We start from the raw sequence: 19,880 nt of genomic DNA, 5'->3' as shown, positions 1-19,880 counted from the left end.
CCTGACCTGAAACATTCTGCTGACACAAAGGAGATGAAAAGATGGGTATTTATTATATGGAAAGATATCTTTATTTTCAAAAAAGAAAAAAAAACATGTGCAAAAGCTATGGAGTTTGATATCATTAAAAACAATAGCTAAGAGTTGGCAACCTTAAGTAGAAAGATTCATCTTCCTTCTGATAAATCACTTGGATCATTATCAAACATCATTGTCTTGGTAGTGTTAAAATCCATTCCTTGTCTGGCATACATATTTTAATGAGTGGGAAATGGCATAAAATCATTACCAGGAGGGAATCTCTAGAAAATCAGTGGCCATTCCCCTACTATGCTACAACTTTAAAAAGTCACACTACTTACTTAGGCTTTTTGCAAAGAGTAACCTGGGTTGCAGAGATGATTTGATTTCATCAAGTCCAGCTTAAATTCCAAATTTCATCTACATTCAGTGACAGAAGAAGTTACACACAGTCAAACATTAATTATTCCTTAAAGGTAATTGACATCCAGGATCCTTCCAACAAATGAGGCTGGAAAAGCAACAGCAGGTTAATTCAGCTTGCAGGGCACCTCACCCTGGGGCCATCAGCACTATCTGTATTAAAATCCTGTTGGCTTTTCCACTGGCCCTGCAAAGTCTTCTCTATGCTCTCTCAAGGTGGTAACAGTCTCTTCATGTTTTCATAGCCCAGGGATCACACATCTAAAAGGTGTCTGGAAACAAAGTCAAAGTCCTTGAAGACAGTCTGCTCCTTACGGGTTAGGAGAGAAACCTCCTCAGGAGGAGTAAGGATTGGCTTTTGGGAAGTGAACTCCTCATCGAAGTTGCTGATGTCGGTTGGATCTCTTAACGTGGGCACAAAGGGAGGCTTCAGCCTCCTGGCAAACAAGGCATCCCAATCAATTCCCTGTAAGGAAAGGAAGGAAACAGGCTAGATTGACACAAGGATTATTTATGAAATGTGAAAGTCAGATGGAGAATTGAAGCCTCCCTTACGGATCATTTGCAACATGTCTTATTTCTACTAATTAAAAAAAAGGAACTGAAAAAGGCCCAAAATAAACAGCATGGGAGGTAGTGCAGAGATTCCATGCAGTGTATTTTTACAGCTACAACTGTATTTAGGAGGGATAAAACTACAGCTCAGCTGTGAATCTGGTGATCTGGCCAGGTGAATCTGTGGATCCCAGCAATTTCTGCTGACATCCAAGTTCTCTTCTTGCTCCAGTGCAAAGCCACACAAGGGTTATAAGGCTAAAAACTTTTGGGCAGATGAGTAATAATGAGGAGGGATGGCAACATCTTTGCCTGGAACAGACATATACCCCTGACACAAAGCAATTTAATCTCCATTTCTCTTAAGAGTCACATGTATCCTGCAAATGCAGGTAATCAAATAGACTGACTGGCAATCACTGTCATCACTAGATAACATCTTTGATGCTGCAGTTTGATTTTAAAAGGAATATTTGTTCATGCCTCTAAAGTTAAGTATATTTGTACACAGAAGCAGCACGATCAGAAATAAACTGGCTTTGGAAGCATAAAGATCCCAGAAAACAGACTTGGGGGGTGTTATTTTAAGGAAGACTTGAATCACATATTCCTGAAAGGAGCAATGAGGTGCAACAGAAACTGTCACTAAGATCTCCCTGATAACAAAGGGAAATAAGCCTCTATATCAACAGAGACCAAATCACTCTCTGCTCAGGCACAAGAAACAAGGGAGAGGTATAAACCAAGTTCCTACCTTAAAAAAGGGCTGAATTTTAATCTCTTCTGCATCTTTTTCCCCTGCTCCCAGTCTACGCTCTGGACATTTCCGAAGCAGCTGCAGAAATATCAGTTCAAAATTAAACAATAGGAACAAGGATGAACAGAAATAATGTTCCAGAGAGAAAAACAGAAGAAAGGAGGTGGACTAATCCCTCGGTGTTTCCTCATTCTCACTTTGCACCAAGGTCATCATCTGCCAGGAATAACTCAGACCTAGCTCCTTGTAAACAATTTGCCAACAGCAATCAGATACCTGCCATAAACTGCATGGAACATCTCAGCTTAATTGTGCACCTGTGACTATGGGGTCACATTTAAAAACTGAATCCAGCCATTTCCACTGAAGGGCTCTGACATTCCTGCCCTTGAATCATCAGTTCTCTGTGCCAGACTTAGCAGGAACAGCAAGCAGCCTGCTTAGTCATCCTTACAAGGAAGAATTCTGTTTATGTAAAGAGAAGGAAGGGAAAGTATGTGGAAAATTTAATTATTTCCTTAGCCTATGTAGGCAGCTCCAGATTACACACAGAAGTGCTATACAATCCTAATCAAGTCCCTCTGGATCCACTCACACAGTAAATGCAGATTCCTCAGGCTCCCAGAGACCCATCAGCCCTTTACCTTACGGATTATGGAAAGTGCTTCGGTTGAAAGGAATCGTGGATATCGCACTTCATCATTGACAATGCTGTCAAAGACTTCCTCCTCATCATCTCCAGGGAATGGTGACTGCAATTGGGACATTCTATTATTCAATCCACATAGCACCCACTCCTCACTATTAAATAAGCATGAATAGCAGGGAGTTGTATGGATTAATAACTGTTTGGCAAGCACTATGAATGAGAAAAATGTAACTGAAGTACCAATAAATAGTTGGCTACATTTAGCAAAATTTTACCTCGATTGGTCAGGTCCCTAAGCCTGGTTAGTGAGATGCCCTTGAGGGAAGCTGGCCTTACCTCACCAACAAGCATCTCATAAATGAGCACACCCAGGCCCCACCAGTCCACTGCCCGCGTGTACGAGATGTCTGTCAGCACTTCTGGGGCCAGAAACTCAGGGGTGCCACAGAAGGTGTTTGTCCGGTCTCCAAAACCTATTCCTGTACGAAAAGGACACTTTGGTAAAATCCAGCACAAATTACTGAATGGATCTGATGCAGCCTCACCTCCTGAAAGCTGTAGTTTGTCACCTGATGTTGTTACCTGGGCAAGGCGAATTGCAAGTGGAAAGTGTGGAACCTGAGGCCCCAATGACACCAAATAACAAATACACAGACAATGCTTAAATAAACAGCAAACCCCAGGGAATTTCCTGCATGTTCCACTGCTCATTTACATGTTTTATATTATCCTGTATTCTGGCTCCTCTGAGCAAACAAGAATATTTTAAATGCTTTCATAAGTCTCTTGCAGATTACACAACAAAGTATTCTTCCCAAACTCATCATGGCCAGATAGGTGAGGAGGTTTTTGTTGTTTGGCTTTTTTGATTTTATGTTTTTAAAAGGGGATTAATACAAGTTACACACAAACATCTACTAAAGCCCAGACCCTAAACTGATCCTGATGGCTCAATTTCAGCTTTTCCAGTTACTCACCTTCCTTACACAATCCAAAATCTGCGATCTTCACAAATCCTTCAGCATCTAAAAGGAGATTATCCAATTTCAGGTCCCTGCGTGCAAAGGAGATGAAAGAAAACAGTGGATGAAGACTGAGGATGCCACCCAATATGTTTTGCAAGAGGCAGAAGGTAGATGTTAATAAAGAGAATAAAATCTAGATTGAGTAAAGTCTACATTTGATTTAATCATGCATTATTTGGAAGACTCCCCTTAACTGATTGGTATTTTCCCCTAAATGAAAGGCTCACAAAGCAGCTTGGAGCTGAGTGGGGCTTATTCATCTGGAAAAGAGCTCCCACAACACCATGACAAATTACCTGACTATCCCAGTGAAAAAGAAAACAGTGACTTACAGGTGCCCCCCAGAATGTATTGACATGTCACAGAGGATTAATCACCTGCAACATGCCAGATGAATAGCTTCTAGGTGACTTTCTCTACTGTGAGCACGATGAACATGCTGATAGTGACAGGGAAAACAAAGGCAGGCAGAAAGATTAGAAACCCCAGCAAGAGAGTGAGCTCCAGACACAGCTACAGGAAAAATCAACCTTCGAGTTGCTGAACTGTCTTGAGTCTCTGCTGTATTACCTATAAACAATTTTCTTCTCATGCAAGAACTGGAGCCCCAAGACTACACAGGCTGTATAAAACCTAAAAGACAGAAATAGTTATCAGGCAATAAATATATGAGATTCAAGTTAAAAATTTAATAGTGCCTGGAGACAAGACTAATTCTAACTCACTGTGCCATATGCTCTGGAAAGACATCTTCGTGTATGCGCATCATCAGATCCCCCCCTGGAGTGTATTCCATCACAAAACAGGCGTGGTGAGGGGTCTGGAAGCATGCAAACATGTTCACAAGGAAGGGATGATCAGAAGAATTGACCACCTCAAATATTCGCTTCTCACAGTTCAAGCTGAAGAGATTTGAAAGAACAAAAACGTCAGTGTTAAACAGAAAAGCCTGTTTTGAGAAAGAGAGGATGGAAAAGAAAATCTTTGCATCTGAAGTTAGAGAAATTAAAAGTGAGGGCTAATATAATATTTATCTTATATACTTCCAAACCTTGAGTTTTTGAGTGTTCTTCAGGTGTCATTCTTACAGAAGTTAGAGACCACTTTAAGTTTCCTTATTTCTGATTTTAGTTACCCAAGTCTTAAAGTCACATTTAATCTTAAGAGTGCCACAGCCAGTACACACCATACCTGCTAACATTTGATTACAGTTGTGGCAATGTAGTCTCTGGCAATAGCATCATCTCTAAACAAATCTCACCTATCAATTTCATCTCTCCTAATAATGTCTTTTTTCTTCAAGGCTTTGATGGCATACAGCTTCCCAGTTGCCTTGTATTGGGCCAGCAGTACCTGAAAGACAACAGAACAGCTGTACTTCAAATGATCTCATATTTCCTTATCAGATTACTTTAACTCAAATCGACACCAACTATTTCCATCCACTCCAGACAGTCATCCTCAAAACCAAACTCAAGGAACTCCAAAAACAGAGCACTTCTGTTTTGCTCCTTGTGCTGCAGCAGTCCAGAAGGATGTCAGTGTAAGTTATGTCCTTCTCCCAAACAGTACTATCACACCTGGCTCAGTGCTTTAGGAGCCCCTCAAGTTCTCACAGAGGGAGCTATACACAGTTTGGGGATGGACCTCTTCCACTAGTGATCTTCATGAAAGGAATGCTAACAGTGTGCTTTGATTTAGCACTCTCAGGGCAGCTTTCTCCAGGCTTTGAAGTCACAAATCCTCAGGAATTTTGACTGTTAACAACAGTCACCAGCTGCTTGTGTGGCTGGGCTGGGTTTGTTGTTGGTATCTGCACTGCAACAGATCTCTCCTGTACTGCAGTGTTTCTATTCAGACCCCCAGGCAGAGCCCCACTGTCACAACCACTGCCCTCCTCCACACTGTACTTCTCTACTACCTTCCCAAAGTGGCCACGGCCCAACATAGCGATGCAGTGAAAATCCTCCAGCTGAACTGTCCTTTTCCTGCAGATAAACAGAGAAGAAACAGTACCCAGGAGATGCATGAGCAGGTAATAAAGGATTGTGTGTTTGTGTCAAGGGAATAAGCTCTGTACAGCAAAAAGGAAAGCAATCAGCTGTGCCAACCACTCCTCACCTAATCCTGACAACTAAAGCTTGTGCTGCTCTTCTGCCACTTAAGAAAGGAGAAGGTAACCCTGATGTAAGGAAATTGGCAGCAGTCTGACTTCCACCTGTACTGGCAACAGGAACAACAATTCTGACTCTTCTAGGCTTGTTCTCTCAGTTACTTTCAATAACAGGATCAGCTCCTCTCCACTCTCATCCTTGGGGTAGCAAAACTCAATTTCACCTACGCTCCTTTGAGCGGGCTCAGCAGCAGTTGTAATCACACATGAACATGTCTACAGTGCTAGGAGGACAAGGGTGTAAGAAGAACAGGAGTTCTCAAGCAGGAACTGGAAATAAAACACACTGGGACAACAGACAACATGTTGTTGGAAGAAAAGGGCTGAATAAAGAGATGCCATAAAATGTAATGTCAGCCACAAGGTGTTATCAAGGAAACTCAGGCCACAAAACTGCTAGCAAATAATTAAAAAAACCAAAACAACCTACACCCTAAATACTTTAGACCAGGATCATTTTTAAAAGGCAACAAACACTCTATACTCCTCCAGTAAAGGGAAGTGAAGAGCTGAGTATCTGTCCATGAAGATTTTGCTGTTTCTGCTTTTTAAGTCAGCCTTTGGTCAACAATAGTAAACTGGTTTTCTACTTCTCTTGGATATATTTGAACTGTGTATCCCTGTTACATACAAGATATGTCAGTGTAAGTGCCACAGACTATATTCAACTTCCTGTTTTATGCCTCCCATCATAATGGGAGACAATGTACTGCAAATCAATAGAAATAGAAAAGTGTGAGGAATGCCATAAGTAGTTCTGGAATGTATTAGTTAGCACACAGACACATCTAAATATACTACACCACAGCACTTCAAACACAAGGAAGCCCTTGAAGGCAGCTAAATTATTTTATCTTCTATTAAATCACCTCTTACAATGCAGTCTACACAATCTACCAACAGACTCACTATTTGGGTTAATGAACAGATTAGACACAGCAGACTTCTGAACAAGTGAAGTTCAGAGCAGATTTTTCCTTGTACTGTCCACAGTCAGCATTAAGAATTTGCTGCTGAGAAACCAAAGCACACCTTGAGCAGAATTTCAGACTTTATGCTCAAACATTTGAGCCCAGTGACTCTTTAATCTGTGACCTGAGACAGCCCATACCATCCACAGTTACCTTGGAGATGCTGGGATTGGAAATCCTGTTACAGGAGAGCTGCTAGACTTCTCCTCAACATGTAGCCTCTTCAGGCACTACGAGGAGAAAGAAAAATACAGTGGGTCATTCTCTGAAATCATAAAGTCTAACCTGAACACCCACATCCAATTTTTCTCCTCTGCCAGGATCCAGCACGACCACAGACATATTATCACAGATGGTCATTGTCTCTGCTTGGAGGTAAATAGTATAAAACCAGATAATCTATGAGCACACAAAAATATTCCCATATACAATAATTTTTATAGGGTCAAATCTTTTCAAAGAAACACTTTTAAAAGTTTAGGATAGAACATTTACTTCCTAGAAAATGGCATCTCATGTCAAGAGTCACAATGATCAAAGAAAGCATTTTTCTCTATCATAAATGCCAAATGAGAAAGGGTAAAAAGTGGCAGAATAGGTCATTTTAGTGCTCAAAGCAATTTCCCTGCTCCTTTCTGTCAGAAAAGTAGAGCTGCTCTTGGTTTTGGCCAATTCCTTTAATGACAAAGAACCTAATTTGCTCCTGAAAGCCTTGCTGACCCTCCTTCCCTGCTTTCTCTGTGCAGTCTGTTCTGTACTCTTGCCCTGAACTCCCAATGCTGACATACCTCCCATTTTGCTTCTCCAAGAAAAGCCAGTTATAATTTTTATAAAAAGGGGGAGCGAGGGGGAAAGTGCAACTCTTTTTGAAGACTCCATGCCAAAATGGTTCACTGGATTCTGAATTCCAGCTAATGAAGCACCTGTCTAAAAAGTACAGCAAATTTCTTAAGGAATAAACAAGGAAGAAGAACAGGGCCTTGAAAGAACACCAACCAGCAAAGGCAACATTCCCAATTAGCCCAGATGGTTACCGGAGAATCTGCAGGAGATGGAGTTGATTCCTTGGAGTTGGCCACCAGAAAAAGGCGTGGAGGCTTGGGTGGTGCTTCATCAGCACATGTAAGCTTAGCCCCAGGAAAGTCACTGCATTTGTAGGACAGAATTGAAGATTTTGCCTTAGGGCAGAGCATTGTACACAGACACCTTTGCAGCACCTCTGCTGTGCTAGTTCAGTTCAAATCACTGGACAACAGGACTCCCTGACTCACACCACAACTCTGTGAACTACCAGTAAGATATATTCTCTCCTAAATTAATTAAAAGTTGGTTAGACTCACATTCTAACACTGGCTCTCTGATGCTATAAAATTATTGAAACACAAGTATGTAGAAACAAGAATTTAAAGAAATCTTGATTTTAATTGCAACACAGTAACTGAGTCTTTTTTTTTTTTTCCTAGATCCTCTGCCTCAGTGGGAATAATCTCTTCAGAGAACAACTGATTCAATTTAAGCAGAAATTATTTGGGGGGATATTTTCTTCTACAGCATGTTCAAAATCTCAACTATGTCCCTTCTGAGTGCTACATTACTCATAAAACAGAGTGCATTTTTATCACAACAATCACATGGTGAGCTTGCATAGATCAGTTACTGCACTGGTGAAGACATTTAATGAATGGAATTTTCTTTCCTTTAGAGCACAGAAACTGTACATCTTTTTTTTTAGACAGATAAATTTTTCTCATCAATGTCTTCCTCCACCTAAGTAAGGTGCAACAGAATTTTAAGATCTACCCTACACCCATCCCAGAGTGTTACACAACACTCAGGACATCACTTACCTACTCAATTTGGGCACTGAATCACCGTGACTTTGTGGGGAAACTGGAGGAAAGTCTGTGTGATTGGGATCATGAAGTGGGGGACTCAGAGTGCTGATGGAACTGCAGGGAGGGAGGAAACTCATCATCAGGCGACCCCAAGCTGCAACATTCATGTTCATCTGAGGAGCTCGCAGGAATTCCTTCCCTGGAGGAGTCAGAGTCAAACCACCAGTAAGATTATAACACACAAATTACAATCTCACATAGTGTTAAACTCTAGTTTTCAACCAAACACCTGTGGGTCACCCCAAAAGGGTAGCTCACCCTTGGGAGAATGGGCTTTTCTTCTGGGAATAAAGATTAATAATGATGATGATGAAACAGATCTGCTGTTTCACCTAAGTTCAGCTCTATATAATACCAAAACAATTTTCAAGTTGAAATTTAATAGAACATTAAAAATTGATTTTACTTCAAGTCAGGTTTTCTTCTCTTTCAACACTACATTTTAATTATGCAGCCTATAACAGGAAGTTTCTGAAAATGTGTTTAAAAGAGTAAAACATTTGGGATGTTTTCATTCTTTTTACTACTTCCTAAAGAGTATAAATATAAAATCTCATTTATCCCCACTGTCACAAAAGCTTGGTATGTAAAGTTTAACCTTATTCAACTTCACAATAAAGAATTTGCAGAGAAATAAGAAAGTATGCAAGCTATTCCAGTCCATAAATCTCATAAATCTGAGATGCCAGCTCTAGAGACCTGATAGATAGTAAGTAGCCTGTTCATGCTACAGTGTTCTGTAATTCAGAGTTTTCCAGAAAACCTTCCAATATCTGTTCATCAGTAACAGCATGGCTGGTTAAATCAGTACAGTTTGAGTCCTGGATCTTCTTACAGAATCATGGAATGGTTTGGGTTGGAAGGGACCTTAATGACCATCTAATTCAAATCCCCTGCCATGGGCAGGGAGATTTTCCACTGTTCCAGGTTGCTCCAAGCCCTGTCCAACCTGGCCTTGGACACTTCCAGGGATGGTGCAGCCACAGCTTCTCTGTGCCTCACCACCCTCACAGGGAACAAATTCTTCCCAATATCCCTTCTAATCCTGCCCTGTCAGTGGGAAGCCATTCTCCCTTTGTTCTGTCACTCCAGACCCTTGTCCAAAGTCCCTGTCCAGCTTTCTTGGAGCGTCTTTAAGGCACTGGGAGCGGCTCCAAGGTCTCCCAAGAGCCCTCTCTGAGCTGAACAGCCCCAGTTCTCTCAGCCTGTGTCCACAGCAGAGGGCTCCAGCCCTCTGAGCATCTTGGTGGCCCTCCCTGCTTCAAGAGGTCCATGTCCTCCTTATGCTGGAGGCCCCAGAGCTAAGTAGTCTGTTAAATAACTAGCAATTAAATCCTCCTAGCAATGTTAATTTTGATCAACACCACATGACTACATGACAGATGACAATACTACATTACAGATGGTGCTGCAGCCAGACTGCCCGCACTTCATGTGACTGAACAAACTTCCACATACACAGTAATTAGCAAGAGTTTTAACATCTCCCAGATTGAGTAGGACAGCAGAACCTTGTGAAAACCCCTGCTCTCACCCTGGACAGTCACTCCTCCAGCAACTCACCTTTCTGTTTGGGGAAAATACGCTTCTGTCGCTGCAGTTTTGGCTTCCTCTCAATGACAGGATTACAAAACATCACCTGACAGAGAAGTAAAAAGGATTTGTCAGGATTATCCATTTAAATTGTAAACCTGAATTTTCACACAAGCCTGTTTTCTCATCAAAATTTCCATTCCTATCCTTTTGGTAAGTTTCGAGTCACTCCCAGACTCCAGACTCGTTTATTCCAGATTCACTCTCTAATCAGCTGCTACTTCAATTGTGGGTTTAGAGATTGGAGTTATCTACTACCTGAAATTCAGAAAACCCCCAGAACTAAGACCAATTTGTATCTCCCAAAAACTATCTAATTTCTGAAGCCATGCATAAAGAACACGCCCATTTGTAGGATAACAGACACAGTAGTTCGCGGCACAGAAGTAAAAACAAAAAAAAAAAAAAACCAAAACCAAATGCCACAAACCAACCACAAAATGCAAGAAGGCAGGGAGAGGAGGCAAATGTAGGTACATGAGGTTCAGATCCTACTTTGGAATGATAACCACAGGAACTTTCATCACAACACAAAGGAAAAAAGACTGTGGCTTTTAAGGGATTATCAAGATGATCTCTACATTGATGACACTTCAAACTATTATTAGCCTCAGAAAGATGATAAAATAAGCATAGCCAGAGGGAGTTTGGATCTCTGATTCTACAGTTTCTGTGATTCAATCCTGACCATTAAGCCATATGTTTAATTAAAGTGCCACCAATGACTCACAACGAAAGCAAATAAAAATGAACGGATTTCACAGCACACACACATAATTACAGTGGAGCAGCTGAAGAGTCACTCCAGGCTATGGCATGTGCACATCTATTATATCATGTTCCTTATTCTTATATGGGCTACTGATGCAAGAGGGTTTCAGGTATCATTCTATCCTTCTAGACTATTGCTCCTTCCATTCCTTGTATTCTGGGTTGAACAACTGCCTTCAGGGCAGACACCCTAAACAGACAGAATTCTCCGAAAAAGAAACAAAGCTTACATTTATACCTCTGCAAAAAGCATTCCTTGGGGCTCCAGTGAGAGGCACATCCCATGACGTTCATTATCAAGAAAATCATCCAAACGTAAAAACTTCACTGCACAGAGTTCTCTCCAATCTCTCCAATAAATTGCAATTTCTAGCTCACGAGACTGGTGGGATGGGTAAATGGTGGGGGAGAAAACAAAGGCAGAATAATTACATACTGCTCCATGATCTGGAAAATGCACATGTATTTGTAAAAAAAAAAAAATCAGTAAAAAAAGAGTAGGCATAAAAAACTTCTTTAGTGCTTCTGTTCCCTGCTTTTGATGTTCTTAGATTTTCTAAGCTACAGACCTTCTTGGAGGCTGCTGTCTTGGCTCCCCAAGAGCCACATTGCTGATAAGATGAAACAAAACTGCTCAGATAAGGAGAGAAGGACAGCAGATGCTGTTCAAGCTGAATTTCTGGCAGAGATGCTCTGCCTTCAGGGGAAGGCCGAGCTAACTGGCAAATCAAAGGACATGGGGACAGCAGCAATCCAGGGTTAAGTGGAATGGCAGCTAAACAAGCAAATCAGGTAAGGTTAAATGGAAAAACAAACACCACATGAATCTGAGGCAGACTTACCCGGTCCAGCTCAATGGCAAAGCTCTGGTCCCACGCCTGGTTATTAACTGGTCCCCAGTTTGTTTGGCCAACCACTTTATTGTCCACTTTGAGCACAGCAAGGACCTCATCTGGACAAAGGAGGAAGCATGGATTATAACATTTCACCAAAGAAAATCTCTCATGCTGAGGGTGGACATCCCAACCAACTTCCTGGAGATTCCAATTTCTAGGAGGACGAGGCATAATGCAATTCATTCTCTCTTAGTTCTGCAGAAATCAGGTTTATTATAACAACATTCATACCAGGCTGACCCCGTGAGAAGCCCCCTTGCTCCACCCTGCCACAGGCAGGTCAGCAGGAAAGCCTGTACTCACTACATGGCTCTTCATTCCGGTATTTTCCTGCCACACCACGGCCGTGGATGCCCAGGCCAACTCGTGTCCGGGAAAGGGACCTCAGATCACTGGGGCTGCCACAGATGGGAGAAGAACTCGTCATTCGGGAACGCCCTGGAACGTTTTCCAATAGATCCTGACACCCCATCAGCCTCACTTCCAGTGTTCCTGAGGAATTTTAGGAGAATAACAAATATTATTATGTAAAAGATAAAGTGATTCCAGCCACCCTGATCTCAAAGAGGTCCCAGAATTTCCCAGATTCATGATTTCTTGGTTAGTAGTTTAAATTGACTCCAGATTAATTGACTGCAAATCTGTATGCTCAGAAAGCTCTGCCTGACCTAGAAGACAGAACTCAAGCTCCTAGAAAATCCAGTGTCCATATAAAAATAACGAGAAGAACTAGAATTCATTTTTGTCTCTGTCCTCCTCACAACAACGTGTCATGCAGGATCCCTTTACCTGTAAGGGCTGTAGGTTTGATGACTGAAGTGGGTGGGATGCTGCCATGCCGGGCTCCCAGGGAGGAAGTGTTTACTAGTTCCTGTTTGATGAGTGCTCTTTTTGGGTGATCAGGAGAAAGCTCACTGAGCTGACGTTCCAGGGAGAAGCGCAGCAGATCAATCTTCTGAGAGGATTCTTGCAAACGACCCTGAGCCTACCAGTGTGAAGGAGAACAGAAAGAAGGTAGAAATTTTCCATGTAGAGCCTCAGACCAGGTATTATGAACTAGAGTAAGCTCAGAAAAAAACCAACAAGACAACATTTTGCTAATACAGGACAAAGATAAAGTATTTTTCCATAAAGTTTGAACCCCCACCAGTGTCACTACTGATGTTCCTGAGAAATTTCACCAAAGCAAGGAACACTATCCCTAGAAGGGAAAGGGATCCCAGTCTGTCTCCACAGAGAGACAGGAAATTCCTAAATTAGTAACTTAGTTAACCCTGCTCATTCATGCTAAATCACTGATGTGGGGGCATGAAAGCACCCTCTCAAGAAGGCCTGAGCAATGCCTGCTTACCTCAGCCAAAAACTTGCGATCCTGTACCCGACTGCCCCCCAGGATCTTCAGCACGTTCTTTGCCCCCTCTGCCACGGCAGCTTCAATGCGCAGGTGATGCCTCAGCTCCTCGATCCGCAGCTCCAAAGCACTGATGGTGGTCCCCATCCTCACTGGCCATTTGGGAGGTAAAACAAGGCAAGGATGAAAATCAGCCAAGTACTGTGGATCTCAGGCTCTGCCTGCATCTGGTGTGGGCTGTATCAGTCACTTAAAGCTTGTTACCTGCTGGATCCACTGTATCTTCCATCCCTCCTCCTGCCTGGGATACTTTCACAATGTGCATGCGGATTATTTCAATCTTTGTCTTGCTGTCCTGAAGCATCTGCTGAGCTGTAGCCAACAGCTTCCGCTCCTGCCGAAAGGAATCAGATGCCAAGAGAGAACCATGATCACTAAAAATGGGTGATAATGATGGGTTCACATATGAGGGTGAGGTGGTACTTGCAGGAAGGCTCAAACCTGACTTTGGAATGGAATACAAGTGGTTATGCAAAGGAGGCACCACTGAGGATCAAGGACTCTGAGATCACAATCTCCATTCGCAGAGGGAAAGGACAGGTCAAGGACGTGCCCAGTTAATGCCAAATCCTGCAGTCATTGAGACTTGTTGTTCCCTGGTTAACTGCACTTACAGTGTTCTGTGAGCAGAGGTTTTGAAAAAATAAAAAATATCACAGCCCTCTTACACTGCTGGTCTTATTGAATTAAGCGTCATAATAAGCTTAGATTTGAAATTTTTTAATTTGTCTTTTGACTTCTAAATACAATTATGCCAACCTCAAAAAATGAGATGAATATGAATCCAGTAAACCTCTAAAAATTTTTCTCATATCAAGAGATACCACATCCTGTGCTTTATCCTAAACAACTCAACAATATCAAAACATCACACCAACTAACTCAGTTACAACACCAATGCTTTATGAGCTCTCTTTCCTTGTCAGTGACTTAATGTACCTCTTACGTGCTGTCTTTATGCTGAGACTCAAAGTACAGAGCTAGGATTCAGGCAAGCAAGCTTTGCAAATTAATTTCTCTCCCACATCAATTATCAGAGAGAGATTTGTGTATCGACTTAAAATACAAATGTTGATCCAGCAATCCATGCTCCCAAATGGCTCTTAATTCCTGCTTACCTTGGATGCTGAATACATTTGGATCATGTTCTCAGCTCCTTGTTTCACTTTCATTTCAACGTGCAGCTGCTTTTTCAAAGCTTCAACCTTCCTTGCCATGGGGTCTGGGTTTCTTTCCCAGAGACAGGGATCTGGAGATACAGATCCATCTGCACAAATAACACAATCAATACCATTAGTCATCTTGTCTCGTTTCATTTCACTGGGTTATAGATGGGTGACTCTGCAAAGGAATGTTAAGCTATAAAATAAGGTACAAAAAGGTCTTGTCTACAAAACTGGCTGGGAAACACTTTCAAATGAAGCTCAAGCTCATATCTGTAAATATTTCTTAATTTATCAACGAACCCATCCTAAAAAGCACTCTTCCCATTTTATAATCATTCATCTTATAAAATGCTTGGATGTGCAACTGCCCAGAAACTTTATTCAAACCTCTTCAATTCCACCTACAATCCATTCCTGAATATTGTCCACGCCCACCACTCTCAGCTGGTTTTCTCCCTACTCCTCCTTTCACCTTTATAGCACCATTCTGAACTTTTTATACCCCAGATAATTTCATCAGCTAAATACCAAGAGGCTCCCACTACTCATGAGCCCTCAATAGAAGACTGTATCAATTCAATATCTCTAAAGACTGAAGCACTCTAACAGAATGTTCCAGTCAACCATGACCCCAGACCTACCTGTCACACTCTCCTCTTTGTCTGTTATCACAATCCTTGCATTGAGCTCCTGAAGTTCCCAATGCAGCTGCTCCAGCTTTCGGTTGGAACATTTCAGCACGTGCTCGATGTGAGCAAGATTCTTTCTGTCTGTCGTCGCTTTGCGCAGGTTTTCTGCTCCCTCCTTAATCTTCAGCTCTTTCTGTATAGCCCGGCGAAGCAGTTCCTTCTCACCTTCCAGCTTCTGCTGGAAGCTTGGGTCCATTAAATTCACACCATTGCCCAGCTGCAAGAGAGAGCTGCCCTGCAGCCCAAGAGCATTGAGCAAGAGCATTTCAGAGACAGCACTGCCCAACCATTTTTACAACACTGCAGCAATACCCTCATAATCCCACTCCTTCATTTCATTCAGAAATTCTGAAGTCAATTTTTTCACCAATTTTTCAAGACAAACCTACATTGCAATTGCAGAGGACAGAACACAACTTTGATCTTAACATGCCTTAATTTGATTTTAAACCATAATGGAGAAGAACCTTCATCTTACTCATCCCCTTGCTATTTATTGTCTACACACATCTTTATTCTTCAAGAATCAAAGCTCAGCCAATACTTGCTCTTGTTCTGATCAACATTAACTTTTACCAGTATCATGTTTTAGATAGAGATTTTTATCTGATTATGCCTTGATGCTGACTGCTCAAAGACACATCTCAGCTAATCTGTTAGAGCTTTTAGGAATGCCACAAGCATGTGTTAACCCTCAGCTGTTGTCCCTGAAGAAGAAAAACACAAGCCCTACAGCTGTTTCTAGAAATGAACATGCAAAAGAATATGTCTGTCTTCTGTGTCTGAAATGGTGAGCAGACTGGTGTCTCAATCTCTGTTCTCTAAAGGCTGTGTTAAACACTGATTATTTTGAGTAGCATTAGTGGCATTCACGCTTGTCCTGGGCTTTGTTTTACATCATTTCCAGTACTACTGGTTTTAGTGATATATGGCTCAGCAACAGCTCTGGACAGAGCTGGTCTGTCACAGACTCTGGACATGCCCAGTTTATCTCACTGCCCAAATAAACACTGGACTCAGGAGCTGCACAGCATCCCTAAGGGTGTACCCAACACCAGAACACATCCAAGCAAGAGCTTGTGCTTCTCTCTCCAACAGAAAGAGCATCCAAAGCAATGAATGCCTTCACAACCTCACATTAATGACTCACACCCATGGCTTAAACGCAAAAGAAATGGTCAAGCACTGCTACAGTAACTGGCTTAACATCACAGAGCACATCAGTGCCTGAAGACAGGCCTCAGGAATCCCGACTTGTTTTCACACACTGTCACTGGTTGACCACATTTCCAACAACAAACCACGCTGGCTTTGTGTTACTCGTGTACATTAATGCACTTCCAGAGTGTGCTGTGCATCCAAAGCCTCCTCCAGAAACAACTACTTAATCAAAGACTCAACCAAACATCCTTGATTAATTTTTGCTACAATTTCAGTCCAATACCACAAAGAAAAAAGGAAAAAAATCCATTTTAAAAGTTGGCCTAAATCCAAGTTTTGGCCGCAATAGCCAAAATAGGAGTTGTTCAGATTGGTAGCAAAACAAAAAGGTTCAGACTAACATCCTGATTCCAGGAAGTTCTCGCCCAATTAGTAAAGCCAGGAACTAGGCCAGAGCTTTGAAAGACATCCAAAGTTTTGTGAGGAAGAACTTGAATCATGGAGTTCCTGAGTCACAGGCAACCTTTACCAGCCCTAAGTTGGAAAATCAAAAAGCTCTTTATCCAGTCTGTAGCAAGCTACTAAAAGGAGTTTGATGGTTACAATCCTCATTTAAATAACTAATAAAAGCACATAGATTCATCTTCTATCCAAATGATGCAAATGGGTGTAAGGATTTTCCCCCCTTGATCCAGTCAGAGCAAAGGAATGAGCAGTGGTACAACAGTAATACTAATAAAAGGTGCTGAATATGAAGCTCTGGGTATTGATTCAGACAACAGGTACAGTCTCAGCACTTCTCAGGTCAACTTTCCTCCACATCAGTCTCTGCCAAAAGCTAATCTGAATAGCAGTTAATGCACCAGGCTAAATTTCTAAATATATTTAGAATGTAACATGTTTCACTTCCCCATCTTCCCCTCTGTGGATCACAGGGTGCTGTAACATCAACGTTGCTTGCACCAGGAAGATAAAATACTCCATTTTTGAGAAGCACAGGAAAGAAAAATTTGCATTTGGGTTGAGCCATTTTGCCTTCTGGTTCAGGAATTTCGGGGGGGGATCAGGACACTGCCACAGCCTGTGCTGCAGCTGTTCTTGGGTTCCCTGGGAAGGTCAGTCGCCAACACAATCCTGAAATGCATTTACAGCTTGCAGAGAAATACCCAAAGTAGCTGAAATTGGCTTGCAATGGGGACACTGGAGCTCACCCAGGGCTTCTGCCAGGCTCGTGTCATACCCAAGTATCCAGACTGCTTTCTAACTAGCAAAAATTTCAGCAGTATGAGTTACACTTAATCCTTTGGATTGCAGCCAGGGAGATCCCGTCCCATCAATTATGCCCAGCTTGGAAAGGAGTTTCACCTGCACAAAGCCCAGAGCAGACCTGGTCTTTACCCTTTCACTACTAACACAGAAATTGATTTATAATTTGATTTAATATGCCAGTGGTGAGGCTGCCATCCTCCCTGCAGCCCAAACATTCCCAGGACATCTTCAATCGCATCTTTCACAGCAACTCTGTGCTGTGGGGACGAGACTCACATCGGGGAGCCTCTTGCCAGCCACATTTATGTCTTACAAGAAAAAGTCACAGCTAGCTTAGGAAAAAGGCACTTTGGTCTTGCCTGGAGCCTTCCCAACTCCAGGGCTGAGGGTGGGAAGCAGCGAGCCCAGGAAGCACCGGCATGGGAAGAACCCGGCCGGGCGGCAGCCAGCGCTCTTTGTGTCGGTCTCTCTGTCCCTTCTTTCCCAGATTAGGCTTCAAACTTTCGTCTCAAGGGAAGAGGGCAGGACATCTCCCCCTCTCCGGGGAGCTTGTTCCAGACACCAATGTTTTCCCAGCCTGGCTGCCCTCCCGGCCCCGCGCCAGCCCCAGCAGCCGCCTCGCCTCCAACATCGCCTCGAATCCGAGAGATTTCCTCAGCAGGCACCAACCTGGCCCGAACCCCATTTCCTCGAGGCGAAGCGGGACATTTTTAGGGGATCCCACCAGCTTCCCACACGCTCTCCCACCTCCTCAGGGCGCGGCCGTGCGAGCGGAGGGGCAGCGGCGTGAAGCCCCTCACCACAGCCGCCCCTGCGGGTCTCCCGGCGGGGCGGGACACAGGATTTTCCCGTCGGGGGATGGATGGAGGGACCCCCGAAGGGCACAGGGACACCCAGAGGGAGCAGGGCCGCGGTGCTTTCCCGGCGGGGGCAAGGATGGAGGGACCTCCGAAGGGCGGAGCGGTGCTTTCTCCGTGAAGGGCCCCCGAAGGGCGGAGCGGGGTGCGGCGCTTTGCCGGCGGATGGATGGAGGGACCCCCAAAGGGCACAGGGAACCCCAAAAAGCGCGGGCACCGCCTTCCCCTCAGGCGCTGCTCGCCCCGCTGCCACCCCCGAGCCCTCAGCGCTCACCTGCGGGGTCGCCATTGCCGCCATTGCTCCGCCCGGACCGGCACTTTTCAAACTCGGCGGTCCCGGGGCCGCCGCCAGCGCCCTCTCGCGGGGGCGGCCCGGGGGAGCTGCCCGCGGGCGGCCCCGGGGAGCGGGAACCGCCCTTCCCCTCACGGCCCCGGGGCAGCCGCCGCTGCGGGCCCGGCTGAGGCGGTGCCGCCCGCCCCCAGGGGAAAGGCGCGGCCGAGGGCCCGTGAGGCGGCGGGATGGAGCGAGGACGCCGCGGGCGCGGAGGTAGCGGACATGGCCCGCCGGGGAAGGAGAGGCTGGAGAGGCTGCAGGGGTCAGTGCCCGCGCTGCACGGGGGCTGCGGGGCCGTGCCGAAGGGAGGGGACGGGAGGCACAGTGGGAGATCCCCCGCTCTGAGCAGAAACCCCCGCGGGTGGCCCCAGCCGGGCCCTTTGTGCTGGGGCCATGGTTGGTTCCCGGTTTCAGTTCTCCACAGGGGCGCGTTGGTCCGCAGGGGAAGCAGCGAAGTTCAGCTCTCCTTGCGACGGGATCCCTGCACCCCATCCCTGCAACGGGGCGATGCCTGGCGCAATGCTGGGCTCCGGGGAAACTTTCCTCTGCAGGACTGCCCCTTCACACGCAGGATCTGAGGTTTCTGCTGAATATTTGAGTGAACAAACATCCCACAGGCATTGGCGAGGCTGGCAGCAATCCCCCAGCTATCGTAGTGAGAAAACACTGTGCTGCAGTACTGCCACAGCATCACACAGAACTGACAGTGTGTCACTGGCCCAGTGCTCAAAACAAAACAAAAATATACTTGTTGCTTTCAGGTGTTTAAAGACGCTCCTTAGAAGTATTACAGAATGTTATTACCCTACTAATATGCTTTTCAATCATGGAGCAGTGCACAGCTGTGAATTTTGGAGGTGATAGTATTCCCACATACAAATTTAGAAATATACTAATAAACAGAAGTGTTCCTTTTATTTAATTAGAACAGTTTTTCTAGCCTAAACATTTTGTGATTTGCAACTGAGTAATTAATAAAAGGAACTCATCATAAAATTAAAAATTTGGATTTAGCTTGACTGACTTGAATTAATAAAGCCTTAAACTAATAGAAAACCTTTGAATATGTCCCTGTTGTTAATAAAGCAAGTGCATTTGATTAATATAAACCCTTCAGAAACCTGATGCTATTTAGAACATGGTCCAGGCTCTCTGTAGTGTTTAAGCAATTATTTTAATTTGACTGTTCATTCAGTGGAAATACTGGAAAGGGGAAAATCCAAGTAGTAAGTGTAGGCTGAGTTCCAGAGGAGCAGGGATGTGT

At 43.9% G+C, this 19,880-nt stretch overlaps 1 protein-coding gene across 1 annotated transcript; it reads right to left on the bottom strand.

The window, feature by feature from the left end:
* Positions 1-28: 28 nt before the first annotated feature.
* On the bottom strand, positions 29-18,875 carry PKN3 (protein kinase N3). The gene is given in 23 exon segments (XM_063410055.1): positions 29-910; positions 1,754-1,834; positions 2,401-2,508; positions 2,742-2,884; positions 3,383-3,459; positions 4,001-4,063; positions 4,156-4,332; positions 4,692-4,783; positions 5,352-5,418; positions 6,728-6,804; positions 7,609-7,720; positions 8,422-8,608; positions 10,033-10,108; positions 11,072-11,215; positions 11,676-11,785; positions 12,033-12,221; positions 12,519-12,714; positions 13,081-13,232; positions 13,345-13,474; positions 14,259-14,407; positions 14,948-15,230; positions 18,557-18,732; positions 18,735-18,875. Coding segments are annotated over 23 exon segments (3,108 nt in total). The 5' UTR covers positions 18,841-18,875; the 3' UTR covers positions 29-697.
* Positions 18,876-19,880: the final 1,005 nt, after the last annotated feature.

Source organism: Prinia subflava, chromosome 12 (genome assembly GCF_021018805.1).
Source record: "Prinia subflava isolate CZ2003 ecotype Zambia chromosome 12, Cam_Psub_1.2, whole genome shotgun sequence".
NCBI lineage: Eukaryota > Metazoa > Chordata > Aves > Passeriformes > Cisticolidae > Prinia > Prinia subflava.
Note: the sequence above shows the minus strand (reverse complement) of the source record. Positions and strands in the feature narration are given on the sequence as shown.